This window comes from Diorhabda sublineata, chromosome 8 (assembly GCF_026230105.1).
Source record: "Diorhabda sublineata isolate icDioSubl1.1 chromosome 8, icDioSubl1.1, whole genome shotgun sequence".
NCBI classification, from domain to species: domain Eukaryota; kingdom Metazoa; phylum Arthropoda; class Insecta; order Coleoptera; family Chrysomelidae; genus Diorhabda; species Diorhabda sublineata.
This window is the reverse complement of record NC_079481.1, coordinates 13,994,118-14,021,635: the sequence shown is the minus strand read 5'-3', so window position 1 is coordinate 14,021,635 and position 27,518 is coordinate 13,994,118. Positions and strand designations below refer to the sequence as shown.

Genomic DNA, 27,518 nt, shown 5'->3' with positions numbered 1-27,518 from the left:
GTACGCAAATCGCTCCGTCGCCAAACTTTTTTGTCTGAAAGCTTCTCTCAATGAACTTGTCATGATTTCTACGAAATTTTTAAACGCAAATTTTGATGTAACCGAGTTGTAACAGGCGACAGGAAATAAGTGAACTAGTACTCCTTTTAAATTATATTCAGTGCGTTTATGAACTAATTTAATCTGAAAGTAATTTTTTACTGTATGTAACAAAAAATTCAAGTTATGAATTTTGTTCATTTTTACTTCGATTAGATTTGAATAAATTTGTGTCGTTATTTATTTATGTCTAGTTAAAAATTCACGAGTCTTCAAAGAATTATACAAATTTGAAAAACTGATTTTTTGACAACTAATCATAAAGATAACTTGAGAGATTGAGCAATAAGTGAGTAGTGTAGATGTGCCCCAATTCTACACCAATTAGTTATTTGATGATATTAAAATCATACCCAAAAGAATGTTGCGTTTCTTATCTTGTTTGATATGGAATTCATAGCCATCTAAAAATGTTTTGTTATGATAATAAAATGATTAGCTTGCAGTTTGAGTTGGATAGGTATAGATTACTTTTTGAAAGTCATCAAAGTCCTTCCAACTGATGTTCCATGAGTTCTTAGGCAAACATAGGAATTTCATAACTAAAAAAAAACTGTGAGTAGTTTTTAATATATTTTCTCCTAATGTTCACATACTTTTCACAACTTCTGTCTTAAGCTTGTGCATCGTCTGTTTAATTTCATCGTCACTAATAAAAAATAGTTGGACGGGGCTAAATCAAGGCTATATGGTTGATGCTTAATTTCTCTTCACATTCGTGTAAAATAACCTGGAAAACGAAACAGTGTGGACTGAAACATTGTTATGAAGTAAGCGCACACTTCGACTGATTTTGCTGTGCCCTTTTTCGACAATTTTTTGACGTAACTACCTTAGTAAGTCGTAGTAATATGCTGCGATTACGGTTGCATTCGATTGCTTAAGGTCAATCAAAAAGATTTCCTGGCTGTCACAAAATATTGTAGTCAACGCTTTTTTGGTACTTTTCTTGACCTTTGCTTATTTGACATGGTTTTTTTCCAATGCCACTCTATGGATTCTCTTTTGGATGTCGGATCATAGTAAAAGAAATCATCAAAGTTTCATCACGCGTTAAAACTGACCACACCTCGGCTGATTTTGCTGTGCCCTTTTTCGACAATTTTTTGACGTAACTACCTTAATAAGTCGTAATAATATTCTGCGATTACGATTGCATTTGATAGCTTGAGGTCAATCAAAAAGATACTCCCGCAGTCACAAAATATTGTAGCCAACGCTTTTTTGGTGGTTTTAGTGACCTTTGCTTTTTTTGACATGGTTTTTCTCTTTTGGATGTAGGATCATAGTAAAAGAACCAGCATCGCTCGTTAAAACTGACCAGATTACACTTTTTGGTCCTCAAGGCAAAGCTCTCAACATTCTATTCGACACTGCAGAATTCAAAGTACCCACCTTGCACCAATTTTTCACATATTAAATGCTTATGTGGGACCCATAGGGCATTTGTTTCGGGAATGTTTGCAATTTTCTCTAGCCTGGTGGATTTGTCGTCACCGGTCCTCTGGCACGTGGGTCATCGTCTAATGATTCTCGTCCCTAGCGGAGCAACTTGAGTGACCCTAAAGAGCCTCCATTGATTTGTGTTGAAGTTAATATTTTTTTTAATCACACATTTTATAACAGCGCAAAACTCACTTTGAGAAATTTTTTTTTGACTTAATGGTCGTTCGAGCTCTACTGCAATAAAATGGATCTACATGGAACAGCAACTTAAAACCTTGTATGAAGCTTGTTGAGACTTGTCACTGATGCGTGCGTGAATAAATTTTTGCCAACGCACTCTAATTATTATTTGAGGCTAAGAAATCATGGATCGCACCAGGTAAGGTCTTTGGTGAATCATTATTGAGACGATTTTTAGCTGAAGATTATATTAGATTTATTATTGAAGTGTTACCGATAAACGTCAAAATTTGACGTCCTGGTTAGTTTAATTATTGTTGTATATCGATGTGGGTTTCTACGGAAAACGAATTATTGGTGGTGGACAATAAGGAAATGAAATCACGGTATGCCTCTGTTTAAGTACAATAAGGATTTATTGAAATTTTGAGAGATAAATTAACAAAAAAATCAAAGTGATAGACTTCGTAAAATTGTTTAATAATTTATGGTATATTAGATAATTAAAATTACTTCTTGCTGCTAAGTGCTAAGAATAAATAAGACAACGGCCTTTTTTGCTGTACACAGATTGACGTAAAAAATTGAGAGTTTTCTTTATTGGGTCAAGAATTTTCAACATAACCTCTGTTTTGTAAAGCAGAGATTTCCTTACCTTAAAAGAATATTTAAACATCGATGTTGAAGAAGACTGCTTACCAATGCTGTATACTGTTAAGTGTCTAAATGAGATTTTCAAATCTTTAAAAAATAGAGTAAAATCCTACTTCTTGAGGGTTAAAACTGTCAAATTTCAACTTCTTTCTCCCCATCTTTCTATTGGTAAAAGGAGAATATAGTAGTTAGCGGTAAGAAACACCAAAACATAAAAAAATGCCGAGAAAGTTTTGAAATATGCTATGCTAATGTGAATATCTCAAAGCTGAGAATTTCATTATAATGTTTGTCATTTTTAATGGTGATCGTACTCTGAACGTGTTATCATATGAATACTATTTGGGTTGTTTACAAATACTTCAAAAATTCATCAACATGCTGAAAAAATCCAATCACTGTTCTTCAAAAGACGTCTATAAGATCGTGTGAAACGACGAATCATGTATATATGCATATAAATTCGAAACTAAACAACAATCGACTGTATGGGTCTTTCAAGATGATCCAATTCCAACAGAAGTTGTTTTATATAATATAATAACTGGGCATGCCCCCTTAGGGCAATGTAGAGTATCAGTTCAAACAAAAACATTTTTTAACAGTAAAAACATCGAATTGATGGGTGATCTATCGTACAATCTTTGATTGGAATCCAATGATTTCTTATTATTTCCGCAGATCAAAAATAACTTGCGAGGTTTTTCTACACTCGAAGAAGCAGTTGATGCCTTCAAATCACATGTTTTGGAGTTAAATGTAATGGAAAAAATACTTCGACAGTTGGTTCAAACGCATGCAAAAATGTATTGATCTTAATAGAGAATATTTTGAAAAATATTAAATCCATATCCAATTATGAATATTTGTTTTTATTTGTCCATGTCGAAACTTCAGTAGCAACCCTCGTATACACCCAATGAGCAGATAGAGTACTTATGCATAATTTGCTTTCAAGATGGAGTTTAACGAAACGAAATTACTACTCAAAATCCTTGTTTTATTTGATAATATTTCTAATTCTCAGATTTTTTTCCAAAACCCACCTACAAAGAAAAAAATAGAAAGCATAATTTATAATATTTTTAATAAATTGAGTGGAAAACAGAAAAGATGTGAAAAGTAATACGATTCAATAAATATTGGAAATAATCACGTCTTGTCGAAGTACATAAGTACATACGTGTCATGGGTTGCCATACACGTTCAAAGATTCAAGCAATATTTCTTAGTCCGGTCAAATTAAACCAAAAAATAAAAGTGAAGCTACATAAATTCCCATCTAGCTGAAAATCAGTAAATTCGTTTAAAATACAATTGAAAATAAAATTTGAGTGTTCCCCATCATTTCCGTGTATGGAAAAAATTCTATTCAAGGTCAAAGGTCAAAAAAATGAGTTTTTCGTGATTATCTGCAAAACGGTAAGTTTTGTCATGAAAATACCTCAGACAAAAATTATAGATCATAAATTTATCTATAAAAAAAGTATGAATACTTTTTTTCCTACGAGTCACCATTTCTGATATATAACGATTCAAAAAATTGTAAAAGTTTCAGATGTACTGTCGTATTTAATGGCTATAATTATTGTATCTTCGTCAATTGATAATTTATTTGATGAACTTATGACAGTTCCAACCAGTCAACAGACATTTCTTACAAATACTCACAACAAGTCTCGTAATGTATATGTATATGTAACGTATATGTATAATGTAATGTTCTAAGAAAACTTTACTGCTGAAAATATATTGGTGAAACCATTAAATACGACAACTTTTACAACTTTTTGAATCATTATATCTCAGAAACAGTAGCTTGTAGAAAAAAAGTATTCATAAGTTTTTTGTAGATAGTTTTATGATCTATAATTTATGTCCTAGGTATTTTTATGATAAAACTTACCGTTTTGCTGAAAATTGCAAAAAACTCATTTTTTTGACCTTTGACCTTGAATAAAATTTTTTCCATACACGGAAATGATGAGGAACATTCAAATTCTACGTTCAATTGTATTTTAAAATATTTAATTAATTTTCATCTATGATATCATCATTTTTGATATCATCTATGGGTCTCGTGTAGAATGGTGATTTGAGAAATCACAAGGATTTAACTCTGGAGATCGAGGAGGTCAATGTTGGGGCCCTCCTCGACCATTCTAACGGTTGATATATGTTGCATCTAAATGCTGCCTAACAGTCGGACTGAAAGCTTGCTAATTTCACCCTTTTATAATCTAGCAATAATATTGAAAAAATTACAGAATGTCAAGTTTCTAGCATTATTGAAGTTTAGAAAAATAAAAACTTTCTTTTAGCTACTACCTCTTAAGGTTGATATCTCGGAAAGGGGTGGACTGAGGAAATTTTGTTATAAGAAAGACCCATCTTAATTTTATAAGATCAATGACCTCTTGAATATTGTTACATGAAGTAAAAAACACTCTGTATAAATATAAAAAAAATTTACAGACATGGTAGTGTCGTCAATCAATTATATAAAAAAAACGAGGAGCTCGGCCTTTATTGTAAAACAATTCTTAATGTCGATTGGATTCCACATAAACGACAAATAGTGAGATAACGCAAAGTGTTCAGACTAACTTGTCAGTTGAATGTAAAATTAACATTAACAAGTTTTATGCAAAGGGCGCCAAGTTATCGCCATTCTTAAAAGCTATTAGCCCTTTTTGAAGCATCTGCAGAGATCATAAAAAACGAGACTTTTCTAGATCAGTTTGTGATTACTTGTCGTTATCTTCGGCTAAAAGCTCACTTGAAAATGGCGTCAAGAACAATAAAAATATATTTCAGATACAAACAATTCAAGTAGGTATGTATGTGAAATGAAAAAAAATGGAATATAGGAAAATTATCGAATGAAAGCTGAAGAAAAGATTCGGTGGTGAAAGAATCGCTGTAATCAATAAAAAGAAAAAATATCTACTTAAAATGCAATGGGAAAACAATTAGGAAACGAAGATAAAGGACAGAAAAAAATGTATGATGAAGAATGCCAATAAGAAGTAAAATAAAGATTAAGACAAAATAGGAAATCTAGGCAAAGGAATTAAAAATAAGAACAAAGAAGTGGTGGTATTTACAATTGTTAACAGAAATTATGAAATTTTGGAATGAAGCGGAAGAAGAAAAAATTTTATAACAGATTTCTAAAGCTTGTTGCTTCAGAATGGCACCATAGGCGGAGGTCGGTTGCTTATAGGTCCCACATGGTTTTGACTGTAGATTCCCTTCTAATTGATACTTTCTATCATTGCAAAAGTCCATAAATGCTTTCCATAAAAATATGTTACTGTAAACGGTATTTTTTGGTACATTTGATTCTATAATTTCATGTTCTCGTTTGTATTAGAATCAAATCGTGACATTTTTATATATTAAATATTTGACACGTCAAAATCGAAATAAATCCAATTCTGCGTGATAAAATGTATAATATTGAACTGATTGGTTGTCTTCAATCAGATTTCTACTGGAGCAAAAAATTTTCAAAGAAACAGCCCAAAATTGGATTTTGTTATCCATTTTTCTTTTTTATTCTTTAGCTTGTATTAAAACTATTGTTGTTTCAAAGAACAAGCTGAAGTTGTGATTCTGCTAATTACGAGGATGTATTGATATCTAGTTAGTCTAGACCAGTTCCATGCATAAACAAAATATTGCGTTACCATAGCAACGAACAATAACTTATTAGAAGTGTCAGTGTAAATTTTGACGTTAAAAAAGTAAACCAGAGTTACGCAATAAATTAAAAGAAAAAAGATGTCCACCAAAATTGTGAAAATTGAAAAATTGGAGTATCGAGCCATCATAAAGTACATTTATTTAAGAGGTTTAAGAGGTAAGCAGAAGATATGCTTAATACCCTAGGTGATCAATGTCCTTCGTATGCGACCGTGAAAAATTGGACTGAAAACTTCAAAACAGATAAATTTTCTATTGAAGATGATGACCGATCGGAAAGGCCAGTTTCTGTGTCAGTCCCCGAAAATATCGATGCAGTTCATGACTGTCGAATTGGGCTAAAACGGATATCTGAAGCACTGAATATTTCATACGAATGCGTTCATCATATAGTTCACGTCAATTTGGACATGACAAAAATTGCTGCAAAATGGATCCCCAAATGTTTGAATGTTGACCAAAAGCGTACAAGGGTAGAAGCATTGCGTTCGATCTGAGCTCGATTTGAAAACGATGTAGGCTTTTTAAACCGAATTGTTACTATGGATGAGACTTAGGTACATTTCTACGATCCAGAAAAAAAGCAACAATGGATGGAATGGCGATACTCTGGTTCTTCAAAACTTGGAAAAATTCTTGCTTCACGCGGAAATCTGTCCAAAGGTGCTTTGCTTTTGCAGGATAACGCCCCTGCACACAAATCTCATGTTGTCATGCAAAGAATTCGTGGTCGTAAATTTTCTTCCAATAAAAGCTGTGGAGGTTTGGTTTACAGAACAAGAAGAAACATTTTTTTTTGAAAGGTCTAGAGACGTTGCAGGATCGCAGTAATAATTGTATCCAATTAAGAGGAGAATATGTTGAGTAATAAAATATTTTGACATTGAAATTTTGTTTGGTCATATAATAAGCTAAGAATTTTTCAATATATCCTCATATTCATCTTCTTTCGATTGTTATGTCAGCTTGGAATGAATGTGGGCTATGAAACTGGCGGTGTAGTGCTTATATGATATCAGGCAGTTTGTTGAAAATTTAACAATCAACTGAAGAGACATTTCAGTGGTGCTAATAAAGAAAATAAGGAGTCTACTGATGTCTACGCTACTGATTTAGTCTAAAATATTCATTCAACCTTCGTTTGCATTTATTACGGTAGGTATATACATTTTTAACAAAAAATTTCGTAGACACTAATTTTTGGTTGATTCTCTTTGGTTTAAATTAAAAGAAAATTATAATATTTGTGGTTTGTATTGTGGTTTATTAAACCTACTATTATAATGTATAATTTGTGTCTATAATATAAGCGGTTTTTTTTAAAACAAACTGATGATTAGATAAGACACTTATATCTGACAAAACTTGATAGAAATCCACTTTTTGTTTATGAAGTAATTATTTATCGTGACCATGAAACTTGCTGTTTCGCAATCGGAGTTGTTTACAATATTTTTTATTGTAATTTAAGTGTTGTGTACAAAATATGCGATCCCTCAACACGTTTTTATATACCTTTGTAGTGAATTATTAACCGATTTTCTCGTTTTAATAGTAAGTGTTCAATATTATTTATTTAAATTAATTTCTAAACGTGTTGAACTTTATAAAAGATAAATTAGAATTCGTATATTTGAATTTCAAAAACGTTTTATTATACTGCTAAACCAAAAAAATATCTTTTAGAAATCCATGAAAGGAATCAATTGGTATTTAGAGAAGGTTAAGAAACGTTCACTGTGGTAATAATTTTATCCATACCACGTATATTTTAGTGGATACGCTTACCGTGCTCATCACTAACGTTTCTCATTCATTGAGGCAAAAAATGACTCCACAATATGTATTTTGAGGTATATATTAAAATTAACAACGTGCAAGGCTCCAATCATATCTTCTACAAGTGTTTTATAGTTTTCAGTTCTTCTTATCTCAACTGGAATATTTATTTTATTGATTTCTAGCTGCTGCCAAGATTGCAAAAGAAGATTGTGGCGGTTTCGGAAAACGGCGACCTTTGTACCTTTTGCTAAGAGGTTTTATTTCTTGAGACATCATCCAAGAAGTTCTGTTTGTGTTTTCAACAGATATATATCTATAACTAAGTCGTTTGGTATAGGCTGAGTGATTTAATGAGGTTCAGATGAGTTGGAAGGTACAAAATCCGGATCTGTGTGGTCATGGTTTTCCGTATCATCTTCAGTTTCTTTGTCAAAATTGCTGTAGCTTTGAGATGACCTGGTTTCAATATAATAATATTTTCTTTGTTCAAAAGTGTTGAACCCCATAGACGAATTTTTACCTCAACTAGAATATACCTTTATTTATTTATCTTGATTTCTAATTGCGCGGCCAAGACTGCAAAAGGCCACTGTGGCGGTTTCGGAAAACTTATTCTAGTGTCCATATGTGTGTTTTTGGTGCATTACTTGAAATTAAAATAGTCCAAAAGCCGCCAAAACGTCCATAAATAAACCATGACTCTGTTATGTATAATTTTTTTTTGGTATAGATACTAAGTATCTTCCTGTAGGCACAAAGAAAATGACCTGATCAAATTTATCTACAGTGAAGTGCAGACTTAGAATGTTCCAAGTTTATATCTAAATTTCGATAGCCTTTTATTACGCGAAATTAACGCGGGGATAATAATTTTCTACTCGCAGATTATCATCATTTTTTTTGTTTCAGTTTGACCTAACATCAATTCTACAATGGATCAAAGTACAGAAACAACAGGAAGTATTAAAGTTTTTAAATACCGATGGATACAAATGATAATATTCTGTTTATTCTCAGTAATAAACATGATTCAATTCATGCAATTTACTATAATTGCTGACGTGATAAGAATGTGAGTCTATAAATCTCATGAATTTCTTCAACTTTTTATTATATACACTGTTTTGTATGTTTTTTTTTGATAATTCGTCTTTTGATAAAAAATTTGTATAAAAAATTTTGATATTTATCAAAATATGACAATTTGCATAATTATATTAATCAATAGATAAATTACAACACGTTTTAACCATAAAAAACAATTTACTTTTCAAAAATATGTAGCCGCTATCAATTTTTCGTACTTGGGAGCTTCGGTATCAAGTGTTATAGCACAAGATCTTACGGAAACTGTCTTAAGTAAACTCTTTTTCAGTTATGTAGATAATTGCATTACTGCTGTATCAAAAAATTCAATTCTTTTTATAAAAATCTTCACAATCGAAATTAATCAAAATAATAAAATCCTTTTTTCTTGACATCATGTAAAATTAATAATAGAAAAAAAACAGAATGGAATACAAAAACAATTTAGTCCTCAAGGTATCTGAAATTCATGTCATGTTAAAATCGGCTCAATTATCAAATCCTGAATTTAGATGCTTATGTATAATGAAAGCAAAAACTGCAAAAAGAAAATAATTACCAAGTAACATCTTGAAGAAAAGTATTAATAGATATTCTAATAATTTAAGGCTCAATTTTACAAACTTAGGTAAAACTATAGTTTGAGCTCTAGTTTGAACCAAAAATAAACAGGATTGCTTTGTTTTACAGGTCTCAGTTGAACTGAAATTTTTCTGCCAGTTGTCACAAATATAACCAAAATGTTTCCAATATTTGTTTTAAAGTTGAATTGTTCAAAAAAAATTTAATAACAAAAATGAATAAAGAACAAAAATAATCGTGCAATTTCTATGAATTGGTGCTTTTGGTTAATCTTGTGAAGAAATACAAAGAAACAGTCTAATCAAAAAAAGTGATACGACAACTTGGAATGAAAAGAAAAAAATTGGGAGTAACTGGCAAGGAAATTTAATGATTTAATGAAAAACGGTCATAGTTTCGATATAACCAAAACAAATTTAATGTGGAACAATTCAAAGATTCACTCTAGAACGAATAACTTTTTGTTTTCTCGGCAATGCCGATAATTTCTTCATCATCATCGAGTTTAACAAAAAAATGCAAATCCTCAATCTTTCTCCCAAAACCCCTATAAATATTTTACAAAAGTATATAATTTGAAAAAGTTGAGTTCGGGTTATCAGTTTCACAAATAAAACGTGAATAAAACTGTATCTGTAGTTTAAACCGACTTTTGAGGTTTAAACTTCACTTGTAAAATGGACCTAAGTTACAAAACAAACTGAATGTGAGACGAAATTAATAATTAAAAATTATATTGCTGAAACTCCTCGTGATAAAACCACGTCTTGTTTAACAAAAATTAAACATCAAAACATTTTTCCTTACCATATGTACAGGGTCCTTCAGGACGAACTGAGTCGATATGTATATGGGAAAGTACAGCGACTAGTGTTCAGAAAATTTGCTTGCATGGGTTTTTCGAAATGCTCATTTCAGCTGAAGTAATTTCAGTTTTCTGAAACTTCCGGTTATACCGTTATATATAGGGTGTTCAGACAATGGTGCCGAATTTCGCTATCTAAAAACTTCAAAAACTTAATTTTTTCTAATAGCAACCCCTATTTTTCTCTTTCTCCTGGATTCTACGCTTCAAATTCGTTGATAAATTCATATATCTCAAATTAACCGTTTTTGTAGGCGTTCGAAATGCATTCCCATATTTCCCGTATATTACCAGCAAATTGAAATAATCTTCATTAATAAATCCTAAACGGGACATGATGGGCACTTTTGCAACGCTTAAACGTCAAGCTGTTTTCATTGTTTGTTTGTTTGTGGATATTTTAGCTTTTTTGGTCGCTCCAGACAACCGACAATTAAAAACCATGAAAATTTCAGTTTTTTCAAGTTTCTACAAAATCTGTTAATATAAGATATATGAATTTACTAACGAAAAAATAGGGGTTGCTAAAATTAAGTTTTCGATTTTTATCGATTATAGATAACGAAATTCGGCACCATTTTCTGAACACCCTATATAGATTTTTGTCAAGGTTTTCACAGATTTCTAAAGCTGTAAGTGTTATTTGTCTAAATTCCAAAAATATTAGACCTGACTCACTTAAACTTGGAAATATAATTTTTTTAGTGGAGTTCTGCATGTGTCAAAAAATTTCGAAAATGTGAAATAATTAAAAAATGGTGGACTTTAGGCATACTATGCCTTATATAAAGTTTTATTGAAATTTCGCGTAGATTCCAAAAATTTAATAAAAACCATAGTATTCCGTTTAAAATAACGAAGTTTGGGTTCACTTCCGGTTATTCTGGAAGTTATTTTAGCTGAAACGAGCATTTCGAAAAACCCATGCAGGAAATTTTCACAACACTAGTCCCTGTACTTTCTCATATGCAAATCGATTCAGCTCGTCATGAACGACCCTGTATAGGGGCCTTTACAACAACTATCAAATTAATTCAATGCATATTAGTGTAAGTTTTGAAATTTATCGATATATTCTACTAAAATAAATCTGAAACGTCCAAAATTAAAAGAAGTATCATTTTCAATTGTAATTTTTGGTTTTCTTAAATTTTAATGATGACATGTAATTCACATTTTGGAGATAATTCTTTAATATTTTTCAGGTATTTCAATGTAGACAATTTCTTAGTAGACATAACAGGATTGATATTTTTTATAATAAATATTTTATTGTTTTTACCTATCAGCTTTCTCATAGAAAAATATGTGAGTATATACAGGTATTTATCTATACGAGGTGTAATAAAAATAAACAGTGAATTAATTTTTATATATTATTTTGCTACTACTTATAGTCGCTTCAATTAGATCGTATATGGAGAAAAAAATGTCGACGAAGCTGTGTTAGTGCGGAAACTATTTATGCGTAGTATTAGTCATTTAAAAGTGTGAAATATGTTCATTCAAATAGGTAATTAATTATTTGAAAGTTTTTTAACATATGATTTGCAAATTAGATTTTTGGCTGACAAGCGAAAATGACGTTTCAGTTTACATGGAATGGAAAGATCACAATATTGCAGTTTCGGATTTGATGTCAAAAATCTGACATAAGTTCTTACTAAAACTTTCTATCCACTATTTTGATGTGAGCAAACTCCTCAGCATGAGTTAAATCTCGCACCAGCCATTATACAGCCGTCTGTTGTTCTGTATACACACTATAACCTTGACATGACCCATATAGGTTTGTGATACATGTATATACAGGGTCTTTCAAAATGTTCGCATGCGAGTTATATCACAGCATCAAGCGAAAAAAATCGATTAAAAATCACCAAATAATCACAATCAATGTCTATAACGCTTAGATTAATCGCAAATTAACAATAAGGTTTAGCCAATCAAACCTATCGAGCGGTCCAGAGAGCCATAAAAGTATTTATTCCAAATAGTCAAAACGTATGCTAAACCCAATGCGGCAGCAGCTAAATACTTATAGACATGTGATTATTTAGTGATTTTTAATCGTTTTTTTTTCGCTTAATGCATTGTTATAGCTCGCTTGCGAACTTTTTGAAAGACCCTGTATAGAGGGTGCTTCGGAATAGCACTCCAATCTCTCGGGAAATGATTCAATAAGTAAATATGAGGAAAAAAGTTGGTATAACAAAACTTCCAAAAACGCTTCGTAAGAGATAGATGTCTCCCGGATTCCTGATGCACCAATAATAGGTAGCCATATTGAATGTCTCGGGTTTCTGTCATGCAAATTTGTTTGGTATACGTATTTTGACCTGAAACATTGGATAAAATAGGTCTCAGATCTATAACTGTAATAGTTTTTACGTTAACTGACTTAAAATGCAAAAAACTCAACTCCAAAATACACGTTTTTTACGTTTGGAGTAAAATAACTTCGTTAAATGCCCAATAAATGCATTAAACTTTCAAATAAAACTTACAGAAAATTTAATTCTCCTTATATTTACCTATAGAATCATTTCCCGAGAGATTGGAGTGCTATTCCGAAACACCCTGTATATATATATATATATATATATATATATATATATATATATATATATATATATATATTGAGCGGTTGCTTATTGGGAACGTTGCAATGACACACAAAAGGGGACTAACTTTAATATATTTTCCGAGCTTTCGAATACTTATGTATTCATCATCTGGGACTGAAAATATGGTCAAATACAATAAAAGAAATATGTATAAAATTTTACTTACAATAACTAATTAAGATTTTCGGTGATTTTTCATAGTAACTTTTTTAGAAACAACTTATATTGCCCAAAATGATCAATGCATTAATAAGAAAACTGATAACCTTAGTGTGATTTATGCATTCTTTTAGATTTTGAAAAAACAAATTCTATGAAAATTCAACGCCACTTTGGTGTTTCATTGCCACGTTCCCAATAAGAAACCGCTCTTATATATATATATATATATATATATATATATATATATATATATATATATATTTGAGAAGAAACAACTACGAGTTTTAAATATATCTGAAAGTTTCAAAGTTAAATAATTTCTATTTTCAGAATTTGAAAGTAACAGCTGTAGTAAGTACGGGATTAACACTAGTAGGATTAATAATAAAAGTATTTGCTGCGGATCCTTCTAGAATATACGTGGTGTTGATTGGACAAGCGTTTTGTGCGATTGGACAAGTTTATATGTTGAATATTCCTTCAAAGTTTGCGTCGACATGGTTTGGTCCAAACGAAGTGTCAACAGCGTGTGCCATAGCAGTATTAGGAACACAGTTGGGTATACCATTTTCACTTTAAGGTCCATGGTATTGTATAAGGTTTTTCAAAAAAGAAGACCCCGTTTTTAGGATAGATAAGAAATAAAAACATATTTGTGGTTTGCTCAGTAAAAAATCCATATTCAACATAAAAAACGTTGAATTAAAACAATCCAATATATCCCATGAATTTGTTTATATATCTAACTCTCATAGAGGGCGCTATTTACGCGGTTCTTACTAAGTAGTATTAAACATGATTTATTAGGTTAGATTGAGTTAGAAAAATTTTAAGTGGAAGCACTTTTATACATCCTTTTAGTAAAACTCGACAGTATGTACCGTTTTTGGAATATTTTGATTTGAAAATTTTAAGTGATAACCGATGATGGTATGAAGTAATAATAAATTTAGTAACCTAAGCTCTTTATTATTATTATTATGGTTAATTATGGCCCACGATGCTAATTGGGGACTAACTTTAGTTTTATAGAGGGCTGCAAAGTTCAAATGATAAGGGGAAAAATTTTATATAATGTATACATTTTCATCGATGGGAGGAAGGGCTATAGATTTTCAAAAATATGTCATTTACAAAGTCCTAAGTATTTTTAATAATGTACGTATGTTAATCTGATACGGGTGGTCGTACGTAAGGGTTAAACATGAAAAAAAATTAATCTAGCGCATCAGTGAAAACTCTCTTTCAATAATCTGACCATTAACATATGAAACAAACTCGCGGCCATTATTATAATGTTTGCCATTTTGTGATACTCGCGCTAGATATATACGGTTCATCTTGATGTCCTAGACGTGCTGTGTCATAATCTGACGACTATCTAGAGCCGTGTTTACCAACATGGGAACCACGCCCCACAGGTAAAGATACTACACAGGTAAATTCACGTCAAGAATTGGAAGACAGAACTCAACATCACTTTAATGATCTCATAGCTGTTGTACAATCGTTTAGAAGATTAATGGATGTATGTATCCATGAAAATGGAGGATATTTTATTTGTTTTTTTGTAATTTTTTATCATCATCACTTTATATAGTAAATAATCTATATTTCATAAATACGCACGGCACTCATACCAAATTAAGAAATGAAAAATAATGTTTACTCCCCGTATAAAATTAGGTAAATATCTAACAAACCGTCAGTCCACGCGGACTTATCATCTCCACTGTTTACCAATGAAAACATCGAATCGTAAACATAAATGCATTTCCATTTACTGAAGCTGTATATACACAATTTTTTCGAAATATTCCTACCAGAAAATCTGGGATAAGCATTGACTAGTACCCCCTATGACAGGTAGATATAAAAACAAATTCATGGGATGCATTAGCTTCCAAAACTAATAAGGCAGTATTTGAACTATGACAAAAGAAGAACCAATTGACTGAAAGAAATAGAGTTGATTTGAGAATGATAGTAATAAACAAAAATAACTAAGGACAGGGCTCTATGGAGAAAAATATATTATTACCCAGAATGCAGATCTGTTATATTTACTGCGACAGACAATAGTTTTTAGTCTAATTCTAATTCAAAATCCAGCTCCAATTCGAAATATTCTTTAGCAAAGATGTGGACCATATAGTCTAGAAACTTCGTTAAATAGTGAATGAAAGTCATGCAAAAAAAATCGGACAAAAAAGTAATTGTCGTGAAAAATGCAAATATTTGATAGTTCTATGATTGCTCGGGAGTTTTTATATGGTGTCAACATTTGAATACAAATCTTACAACGGATACAGGAAGTCAATTTCTTAGTGAAAGACACGGAAAGAACCAGTTCCAGTTAATGAAAAAAGTAGAGGTGGCTTTAAGAATAATAGACAAAAAAAGAGGAAATAATGAAACGGCGATATGGTCTGGAAGCCATCAATTCAATATTTAAATTCAAAATATTATCTGGAAAACATTTAGAACCTAACCTAACCACAATTAATGAAATATTCAAAAGAGTTTTGATTGATGGAATTGTTTGTTACATAACAAAAAGGTAATTGATGTATGTAATAAATATTGTCGTGGAAACCTAACCTGTGACACTTTTTGACTGATTTACCAGTGAATTTAAAACGACCTTTGTTTTACCGTGGGTTAGCTAATTAATTCAGCCGAATTTATATACCCCGGGGTGTTTAAGAAGTATATATATACAGAGTAGAAGGCTATGATTTTTCTTCTATAATGTTTATAAAAACGTCTATGAAAAATTAGTCTTGTTTAAACCAACGATTATATTAAATTATATCCACTAAAATTTGATATGAACTTTTAGGGGCAGCGATTGGTGCTTTCATTCCATCTTTTGTAGTTGAAAAAGGTGAAAATATAGAAGACATAGGTAGGGGAATATACCAGATGACGTTGTATAATGCAATTACTGGAGCTATTATATTTTTAATCGTAGTTCTGTGTAAGTCTACTTATAAATCAGTTTTAATATGAAAAAATATACTTTTTTCGAAATCAGCAGTAAAATAAAACATTAATGCCTATTGGTCGATAAAAATATATAAGGGGAGAATGTTTAAAAATGGAAAAAACGGGAACTTAGTTTTTTACCCGGACTAAGTAGAAAACAAAATTATATAGTGAAATTTTTCATTTTTTTGTTTTAACATATGTTTATTGGTTTTAACATATTTATTAAAATCAATACAATTATAATCCGGTCATCGACTCGCTTTTTTTTTCAAATTGGGGGTACATTTATTTCTTACATCAGTGCCATTTGTAAAAAACCATTTCCACGAAACAGTTTGAGCTAAGTATACTGAAACCGAAGGATAAAATTCGGAAAATGTTCGGGATTTCGGTACTGGAAAACCCATTGATGACTTTCTACCTAGTTTCAATCGCTCCCATACTCTTGTAATCAGAAGTTGTGTCATAGTTTTTCCAATTTCAGTTGTAGATTATAAAAACTCTTGCCGACAATTTTGTTTGATCTACCATAGGCGTAGATAAATCATTATAAAATGATTTATCTACGCCTGTATTCTCGAAGTATATCAATGATGTCAGCTATTTGAATTCTACCAAATGCTTTCTTGAGATCGATAAAACAAAAGAACAGAGATTTTTGATATTCAATTAATTTTCTGAGGATAAAAATTGATTCTATTGTCGATCTATTTTCTCTTCTTGCCATGAAACTATATGGAGCTGATGTATACTACATTCAACCTTAGTTGAAATTTAATTTTTTCATACTATTCCAGATATATATTATTTTTATAGTTTTCCGAAGTAAACCGAAATTGCCACCTAGTATATCGCAGCTACAACTTCTGACGCAGCTGGAAGAAAATAAATCGAGATTCTGGAAGGATTGTAAATTATTAATGAAAAATAGAGATTATATAATAATATTAGTTGTTTTTGGAATAGTGAATGGACTATGGAATGCGTTCGCCATTGTTATTAATACATTCTATATACATTATTTTCCCGTAAGTATTAATCTATTTGATTTACCTTGTTTATATTCATTCAGCTGGCTCGACATTATCGGATTATTCTGAGACTTTTCAGAAACCATGATGCTCCAAAGTGTACTTTGTTTAATATACAGAGTGTTCCGGGATGCAAAAAATTGGGGAGCGAGTGACTGACGTGAAAATAATGCTGTGATAAAAAAAATTTCTCATACGACCCCACGTTTCTGGGTTTAAAGTTGCACGACTATTCTTATTATAAAAAAGTTATTGAGCTTTGTTGGGATAGGTACATCTGGAGTATATGGAATATAAATTAGTAAAATAAAAACAAAGAAAACTAAACATTCAACATTTTAGATGACTAGTGTGATTAATAGATATTTTAGTTAACCCCTCGGAGGAATTAATGTGCACGCCTTTAGCTTCGACGTACCAAGCCGTTTAAAACAATTTATGGTTATAAATAATAAATTTCAAGTTCAATTCTCACCTCGTAAATATGAAATATTCACCTCACAAATCCTAAACTCTATTATGCATTATTATCACTGGGTATAATAAAAGATAACTGGACATTTCAAGTGGCTACCTGAAACTTAAAAGTGAAGTGTATATTGGTTCTTAAGGGGTGTAATTTCTCTTCAAAACCCCTTATTATTTTCCTTCCACTTTTCAAGTATGTCATAAATATAAGCTATCAAACTTTTGGGTTAATTCATACTTTCGCGGTCTCCTCGTTTTTTGGCTCTAGAAAATTGAAAAATTATCAAATTTCGATGATTTTTTTTAAAATCGGATTTTACGGCGGATTTACGTGAAAAATTGTGGGAATAAAAAAATTAAAAACTTATATTGGTTTCAGGGCTTTAAACGTTCATGAAAATTAACTCATTCACGTATAATTTTTTTCCAAATAATCAAATGAAGTTGTTATATGTTTTTTCATAATCTACACAAAAAAACGAACAAATTGAAAAAATGTTGATTTATCATGTTTTTACAATTAAAAGTAATAACAAATTCTCTTAAAATTGACCTTTTCTTATAGTTATTTGTACCTTTTTTATTAAGTAATCGTTAAAATTATAATAACAAAAACATTTTTAAAATCACTTATTGTAATCAAGTATACACAAGTATATGTTAACTGTTAAAATAGTGAAGGCAAAATATTAATTTCAATTTCTTGGGGTCACTCGTGGTTTATCATACCAAAAAAGAACTTCTAGACGTTTTTTTAGATAAGAAACTAAAGTGATAGGTAGGGCATCATCAACAGACAAATCCAATAGTCTGGTGTACATATAATTATATCATGGGAAAATAATCATAAATACGCCGAGGAACATAGAAATAAATCGAATTAGGCTAATTAGTTTGGTCAGTTAATTTTTTTTTAGGATGGGGAAACTGATATAGGAATAATTTCATTAGTTACAATTATTTTTGGTGGTTGTATAGGAAGTGTGGTTTTTGGTTTTATATTGGACAAAACTCATCAGTTTAAGTAAGTACCATTAAATGTTTTTAGCAAGCACATCGAGATATCTTGTAGATAATGTTCTTAGCAATCAAATTTTGAGATATCCCGTAGACAATGGTTTTATCAAGCACATTTCTAGATTTCGATGTACTTTTGTCACTCGTTCAAAATGTTATATCAGTACATTTTACCAATTTAACTGCACAGTGCACGACAGATTTATAAAATGTAAAACTTTCTATCTGTTGGTTCAATACAGTAATTTAATGAATCAATAATTTAAACTGGTTTTAAGTACTAAAGATGAAAGACGTACAGTGCCACACCAATATTTGGTGGCACTGTACGTCTCTCATCTATTTTAATTTTTTCAGAAAAACAACTTTAGCCGTTCTCGCATGTGGAACAATTACTTATATTTTTTATGTGATTTCAATGGTATTACAATTAAGGATAGCGACGTTTATCACTATACCACTATTTGGGTAAGCGTCAATCTAATATTCTAACATTTATTTTGAATTTAAAATATTTGTTTATACGAATTTTCACCAAATTCATCAATCATTAACATTAGCAGCTATTATTTATTGTCCATGGGAAAAAGAATCATCTTCTATGGTGCTACAGAGTCTCTAAGTTTTCTATTCCAGTTGTTTCTATCTACACCAGATTTCTTTCAATTATATAGTTCTGGAAAACTGATTGTGTCGTCTTCACTTTTAAACGTCACTAGGCAAACTATAAGAAGTACATAATTGTTTGAACCTCACACGTGCAGGTCCTGGGTACCCACCAATTACCTGGTCTGTAGTTTCTTTCTCTTTCTTGAATCAACGACATTCTGGATCATCCATGGTGCTTTATTATGTAGATGGCGTCTTATATGATCATCTTGGCCTTTGTATTACCTCAAATTCTTCTATGTTTTCTGTTTCTCATATGACAAATCTATTAATATTATTTATTGTCTTTGGGGAACACTATCATCTTCTTCTATGGTGGTACTGGAGTTTTCTTCTCCTATCTACACCAGCCTTCTTTCAATTGCATATTTTTGGAAGACTGATTGCTTCTATGACTTATTTCTGCTATTTTTTCCGAGGGAAAATGATAACTGGTCAATATTATAATATGAGAATATTCTGTCATGTTTTGACGCCGAAAAACCGACAGTATTTGATGACCAAAAAACTTTTGTTGTATCATAACAATGCGTTTGCAACAACCAATATAAGATTTATCCCCTCATCCGCCATATTTATCTAGTTGGCTCTCTAAAATCACTTTCTGATTTGACTTATTCATTCATATACTAACCCTTATTTTTAGTGAAGCCTATTGACCATTTTTCTAATCATATTCTTCGAGGTCAAGTTGAACAACTTGGTGGATAGTGCATCTCCTTGTTTTAGTTCTTGATAGTTCAAACTTAGATTGGATATAAGACTTCTGATAAGTCCATCATAGCCCACTACAACAAAGGCCGATGCCCTTTAAAAAGCTAATCAGGCACTTTGGTTTTAAACTGTAAACGTCACTAGTCAAACTATATGAGACGTGCATAATTGGTTGAATCCGCACATGTAGTACTGAGCACCTACCAATGACCTGGTTTGTAGTTTCTTCACCTTTCATGCATCAACAGCATGCTGGATCGTCCATGGTGCCTTTACCATGTGGATGGCGTCTTAAATAATCGCCTTAACGTTAACTGTGTCTTCTACGTCTACTCTATTAATAATTTTTGTGTGCCTTAGTAACATTTATATTAATTTATATACCTTTTTCAAAATTTTTAGAGCTTGTGTGAAATCGGTAGTACTCGTTTTAACATAAATATTTGATTCGTGGTTGATCCAGATTGTTAAAAACCGCACTGGTAGTTTCTTAAAATAGTTTATGCTTCGATTTTTCCTTTGTATGTAATGGTGCGATCGTTGCTTTTCAAACCCAATTCCTTCTGCAATTTAGAAAGCATCAGTTTTTGTATTAAAACAAACTGGTCCTTTCAACTATTTATGTTACTTAATGATACCAAGAAACTCTTCTGGGAGCTACTTAGTTATACATTATTTATGAAATATCTTTATTATATCTCTTTTTTAGGTTCTTCATTGCAAGTACCCTAGCAATTGCTTTTGAATATACGATAGAAGTAACTTACCCAATACCAGAATCAGTTAGTTGTTCCATTTTGAACGCATTTATTTTCTTATGTGCTATTATTGCGACTTTCATAATAGAAGCGGTCTTAGATGCAGTTGGCTTCTTATATACCCAAGTAATTATATTTATCATCTTCGGAATATGTACCATTGGAGTGCTATTTATATCGAACAATTTGAAGAGAAGAAATGCAAATTTAACAGACCAACAAGAAGCAACATTGCAATAAGTTGACGAGAAGGTCAAACTCGATTTGCCTGTAAGAGACTGTGTTTTTGATCAAAATGTTTTAATAAAACTTTTATTGAAATATATTTTTTTAATTTCATAATCTTCAGTTTCATTCTGAACCGTATGTTTTTGCACAGTTTTTATGGTAAAAACTTTCGTCTACACTACGAGGGTTGCTACTTAAGTCAAATATCAAATCTCACATTGCCAACATGAGTTTGACATTTTGTTTGACAGTAGAGTGCCGATTAACTCGCTTCGACTTTTAGTGAAGAAGCACCATCTAGAAGTACCGGCTTCCGCTGGATTTCTTCATTCTGTTGTTATCGCACTTTGCTACAGGATTAATTTCGTGAAGGTCGTCCAAAATTGTGCTAGAAAACATCGATGCTGTGCGTTACTGATATTGCAAGATCATCACTTCAACTATCGTCATATTTAGGCATTAAAACATTGGTTCCACTCATATACATTCATATTACATGTACATCTAGTTGTTAAAAAATGTGTTTGCGCTTAATACCGCATAATTTGACAATCTCTCGGTGGAAAAACTCGTATCGATTGTCGAAGTGTTGAAAAAATTCGGAGGAACCAATCGACAATTGGTTCAAAGTGTATCTTCTTAAGTTTTGGTCAAGTTTATTCATATGAAATAGCTCTTCTTTATTTTCAAATAAACTATATTGTGTAGCCGCAAAACGATCCATATATTGATGATAATGATTTTGGGTGAGTGTTGGTAATAAGTTGGTTATCTATTGATTCCAATCTGTGTACAAACGATCAAATATCCTCTTTTAAAACGATTAAATCAACACTGTGCCGTTCACTAATTAACTATGTCTTCCTCTTCAACTTCACTTATTTTCTTTGCTGCCAGGGTTGTTTTGAACTTTCGAAGCGACGTCAACAAACAAAGAGAGAAAGATTGAAAGAAAGTGAAGCGATTGACAGAAACATGCATCAGACACTGTCTGATGCATGTTTCGATAACCAAGTTATCGTCTTCAGAGGCTGAAGGTAAAGTGAAACCTAATAACTTGACTTACCTGTTTTAAACAAAATTTTCCCACCGATAAACCTTCTCCCGCGAAAATTAAGCCGAGTTTACACGTGTCAAGTAGTTACTAAATCAAGTAGCTACATCTAGTTACTTATATGGTGAGAACAACTTGATTTAGTACTTGCGCAAGTACCTAATTTAGTAAACTGTTTAGTCAATTGAATAGAAACAATTTCTATTTACTTGAGCAAGTAGTTCCTCCCACCACTGCTTTCCAGCAAATAAAACGCCGACTAAACGAGTGTAGACAGGTCAGGGACTATTTTTATTTGAATTGGTAGCTTGTTAAAATGTCTCGTTGAAGTAAAGCGACAACATTAAAGCTTGTAGAAGAATATCGCGAAAGGCGATGCATCATATACATCTCTTCGACTCATCCATTTTCGTACTCAACAACGCTTATTTCTATTTTTCTTCATTTCTTCTGCGTTTCTGATAATTCACCATATATGTCCAAGATACAATGCCGTACTACTGCACCTATTTCTTCAACCATGTTTAGTTCCACAGTACTAAATCACAACTAATACTTATCAAAATACAGTCACTCGCTAAAAAACCGGACTTAACTTTTAGTTACTGGCTTTAGTAACTTGCTTTAGCTACTTGATAAGTGTAAAATCGGCTTTAATTCCAGCGGGAAAAAACTCCCTGGAAGGAATATTCATATTCATTATTTGACTACTAAACTATAGAGTGGGTTGTAAGAAATTGTCCCTTTGTCCCTATTTAAGCTACTCTTACATCTAGCAATTTCAATGCTTTCAAATTCATCCAACAATTTAAACAATTTATTATTGGTTACATTTTTTAACAATTTTCCATTATTAATATTTATGTCATGATTGTCACTGGCAATTTTAAATGTGCTTATTAAACCGGACAAAAACAGATCTCTTAGTCTGTCCAATATACTTTCCGTCACAATCACCACAGCTAATTTCATATACTTATATTACTCTTTTCCAAATTTGATATTTTATCCTTAGGATTGCCCAATAATTGTTAATGTATTGTTGGATTTATAAACCAATGTGAAACGACAACTTTAAATTGAAGCGTGGGAACACCGACTTATTACTCATATGACACCTTTTATAAAAAGTGTTGACACACAAAATTACTCATTTTATTGTAGTGGTTTAATGCTAAGCAGAAATTTGTATAATCAATATGATTTTCTTAATTTTTTTAGTTCTTTGACCTTTTATATGTTTTTAGTCATTATTTATCTTGAATTTAGGTCAAAACGTCGATTTTTACATGACATTTTGAAGTGATTTTTACAAAAAAATCCTTAAAATCTAGACAAATCATCACGAAAAACTTATATAGGTTATCTATCCATAAAAGTTTTGAACTCTGGTGGCTGTAGAATTATTTTTTTCTCTTTCCTATATTGTAAACAATACATTTTGAGACATAAGTCATAGTTACCATAAAGAATTGATTTTCCTAACCCTTGGTATAGAAAACGTGTTTCTTATTTACTTGGGAATCACCCTATATTCATTAAGCTTCAACTCCAAACAAAGGAAATATCTTTAATTTTTTTCGTCATCAACAACGTCAAATTAATATCATTATAAATAATCTCAGCAGCTTTAAACAGAAATTTAATTACATCTTCCCTATGAAACTTTCCAAGATTTTTTGAGTTTATACCGTTATTATTTCGCTTGAAAAATGCTTGTTTAGTATATTTGGAAATATCTGCTTTCCTCTTAGAAAGATGTGGAATATTGAAATCAAAAACTTGATGAAGACATTAATACAGAAGATTATGACACACTAATTTCGACGTAATATTCCTCACTAAACTGATATAACGCAGATTTTGTGTATTTATAAAAATGAGTAAACAAAACTACGATAGAAGCTGTCACTGTTTCTTTTCAGTAGATCGTTAATTAATAAATATTTGTTAATAAGGCCAACCTAATGAATATATATGCAAATAACATAATACTTCCGTGGAAAAATTTTTTAAAAAAATACAAAATTAGTCATTATGAATGACCCAGCTGTTAACCACAATAAGACACATTATAGCTCAATAACTTCTTGTTTTATTTCATCAGTTTATTGCTGGCTTTGAAAAGATGTGTTATGTTAGGTTATGTAGTTATTTACTGCCTCAAAATTAACGTGAATATAAGAAAATACGATATAGTTCAACATAATTCGGTATCAAGAGCATAGAGTTAATCTTAAAGATAGTGGAAGTGGAAGAAAGATATAGAGCATCGATTTACTACTCTATAGCTCTGTTCCATCGCTTCTGATTGGTGTCTTATGTATAAAGTTAATATCAAAGATCCAATTAGAATAGAGAGCGATATACCGATGTTCTTTCTTCGTTTATCAGCAGTTGAGCCCCATTTGAACAAACTTCCATACCTCGCTTTCTCTATCTTTAATATTAACTCAATGATCACGACTCTGTTGAAACTAGCCGGAAACTCTTACAGCATATATACACGCTTGGCTCGAAGTACAGCAGATTTTTCTTAATATTCCAAGCTCATAGAAACCACAATGAGTAACAAAATTATAGGTTTTAGTAGCAAAAATTAAACCAGTATGCAGCATGTCCAGAATTAAATATTATTATTAGAATAGAAGTTGTTTACAGAGTAGGCTCTTTCCAGTGAATATGCCCTCAAATTATTGTCGATTGTCTGAAAAGATGATATAGATGTAATTTCAATTGGCAAATGATTGTGCATTTCTTCGCATTCTAAAGTATTGAGCCGTTAACTAATTCTTAACGTGGAGCGGATAGGTAAAGGTCGTGCTCTGCGTTCCTAAGTGGATAGTCGTGCAACCAGAATTTTTAATCTTTTAAAGAAGTCTCTGCAGTGAGCTCTGCTGTTTAGTACTAGTAAATATCTAACAGTTCTCTTTTGTAGTTTCGCTCAAATTGAGATAAGACTCAATAATAGACTGTTAAGGAGGTGAATAAGGTCAGTTCTTTGGAAACTGATTTCAGCGCAAAGCAGGAGGAAATTTTTGATAAGGCGGCAATATATAACTCCCTATATTTGAAAACCAAACATTTCTGCTTGTGGATCAAGACATAAATATATACATGTAGTAGTGAACAAACATTGTGACTCAAAAATTATATTTGAAACAAAACTACAATGTAGAAGAATCCAATATATAAAATAACATTTGAGGTCAAATTAGACCATACATGTACGGGATGCAGTAGAAGAATAATCTCAAAGAAAATGGTAGAAATACAACAGCAAAACTTAGGGAATTCAGCATGATCAACGATTATGACTGAATATATTTTTGACCTAACAAAGAATCAATACATTATTTTCAATAATCATTTTCATTTTATATAAAAGCATTTTTTTCTTAAAATGTGGTCGTTTTCTCACAGTTCCCTTCTTCAACTTTCTGTTCTTTCTTTACCTTTTTGAAGATGTCGATGAGAGCAATCCATTGACTTTTCCAAAAAACTGTTGCTCTCACCAGATTTACCTTGTACAGAGTTGGTTGGCCCTTTGGAATCTACTGTTTTAACTATATTTCATTACAGGAGTGAAATGGTAGATCCAAGTATCATATACAGTTATGAATCAACACAATGTAGTCCGAATAATTAAAATTGACGATCGAAGAGGTCAATAAAACGGAGCTTCTGCACTTTTACCAATCCATCGATTCGGAAAATCGTTCCATAATCAATTACGATACCTTCTATCAAAGTTCAGTGAAGCTCCATCTCGCATGAGAAACGAAGATCCTCGCTGCTCGTTTAGCATTAAATCTTCTAATATTTCGAATCAATATTTAAATTTTTAAAAAATGAATGTTGATAATGTTATATTCTTTTGACTTGTGGCTTCTCATTACACCAAAGTAGTAAGCATTATGGGAGTTAAGCACATCTTGTCGCGTGAAGGTGTCCTTATCCATAAAAAGTATCCTCCAAGTACTTGAAGACGACATATTTATTTGTCTTGTCATATTCCTTATGCTGTTAGATCTTGATCAACTAAATCTAAAACGATACTCTATTAAGGGTTTTCATTATTCTTGTTCTACCATGATTTCTTCTTTTTTTGGTCTAGCTTTCCAGTTTCTCGACAACGTTGTTTATTGGCTCTAAATGTATTTTCACTTAGTAGCACTTGTAGAGAAAATAAAAATAGAAAAGGCGTGTGAAAGTTTTAAAATAGAAGCGGAATTGGCACAAAAAGGCAGTAGAATAGTAGCAGCAGTGATTTAAGAATTAAGGGAAATAGCAGGGAAAACGAGGATGGATATGATAAGAAATAACACAATTATAGAAAAGCTCATAAAGGAACCAATAGGTTTAAATATGTTGAACTGGTACAACCACATGAATAAAGATCACAACAAAGCCTGAGATAAATGACAGAAGTGAAATGATGAAAGAAAAGGAAGAACCAGGAAAACTGGGCTACAATAAGTAGCGCAGGAAGGAGGAATACAAGGGAAAACAGTACAGTAGATGAATGAAGTAATAATGGATCGAAAAGTGTGGAAAAATGGATGGAATAAGAATGAAAACTGAAATCGCAATACTGTGACACTGGAATGGACATAAAGAGCTCTAGAGAAGAAGAATTTTGATTAACAATATCTAATTTTACAAATAACAAAGTTTCAAAGATCTAATTTTTGTTGATTTATCGTCATAATTATGAATAAATGATAGTTTTCGATGGAAAAGTTAGAGACATCTAAATTTACCGATCAGTGGTTTTTTGTGAAACGTTAAAAGAAAGGGAAACTCTCAATCCGAATATTTAACATCTTTTTTCGATGAGATCTAATTTACGTGACAAGATATATTTAATTAATATAATTCCTACTAATTGATAACAATAAAATAATAATTTTATCATTACTTCATACCAGTATAAGTTATTATTTCATAATTTTCAGATCAAAATATTCCGAGAACTAAACACTATATCGAGTTTCATCATGAGTTCATTACAGTGTTGCAAGTAGTTTCAACAAAATCCTGAAAATGTGTATGAATTTTTTCCTTCAACGTCCTGTATCTTGAATGTGGATGGAGCTACGAAACTTTCTTACCAAGCAGATCTCAATTATTTTTCAGTTTTTATCGATCCTAGAGTCACTTTTTTGAAATACTATATTTTAGCAATAGAAAAAAAAAGAAACTATTCGACAATTATTGAAATATATGAAAACAAAAAGTGGAAGATGACACCCTGTACATATCAGGATAATTTATTAGTCCTTTAAAAGGAGATCCAATTGTACAATCAGAATGTGCGTTTTTTGACTATATTGTTTGGCAAATTGGGAAAACAGCTGTCAAAAGAAATATTTCTTATTTTGAATGATTCGTTTC

At 31.4% G+C, this 27,518-nt stretch overlaps 2 protein-coding genes across 3 annotated transcripts in view; one reads left to right on the top strand and one right to left on the bottom strand.

Moving 5' to 3' along the window:
* The window catches only part of LOC130448455 (general transcription factor IIH subunit 3), a 120,970-nt gene that overhangs the window by 49,572 nt on the left and 43,880 nt on the right, over positions 1-27,518 (bottom strand). The window lies entirely within an intron of this gene.
* Positions 272-21,181, top strand: LOC130448448 (uncharacterized MFS-type transporter C09D4.1-like). 2 transcript variants are annotated; one of them, XM_056785840.1, is made up of 9 exons: positions 272-388; positions 8,779-8,941; positions 11,608-11,710; positions 13,522-13,750; positions 16,034-16,171; positions 16,999-17,210; positions 18,599-18,705; positions 19,056-19,166; positions 20,791-21,116. In XM_056785840.1, exons 2-9 carry the CDS (start codon positions 8,802-8,804, stop codon positions 21,077-21,079), a joined length of 1,329 nt encoding a protein of 442 aa, XP_056641818.1. In that variant the 5' UTR covers positions 272-388; positions 8,779-8,801; the 3' UTR covers positions 21,080-21,116. The 2 variants fall into 2 exon arrangements, with proteins under 2 accessions (XP_056641818.1, XP_056641819.1); XM_056785841.1 differs by lacking the exon at positions 272-388 and adding an exon at positions 7,309-7,641 and having other exon boundaries at positions 20,791-21,181.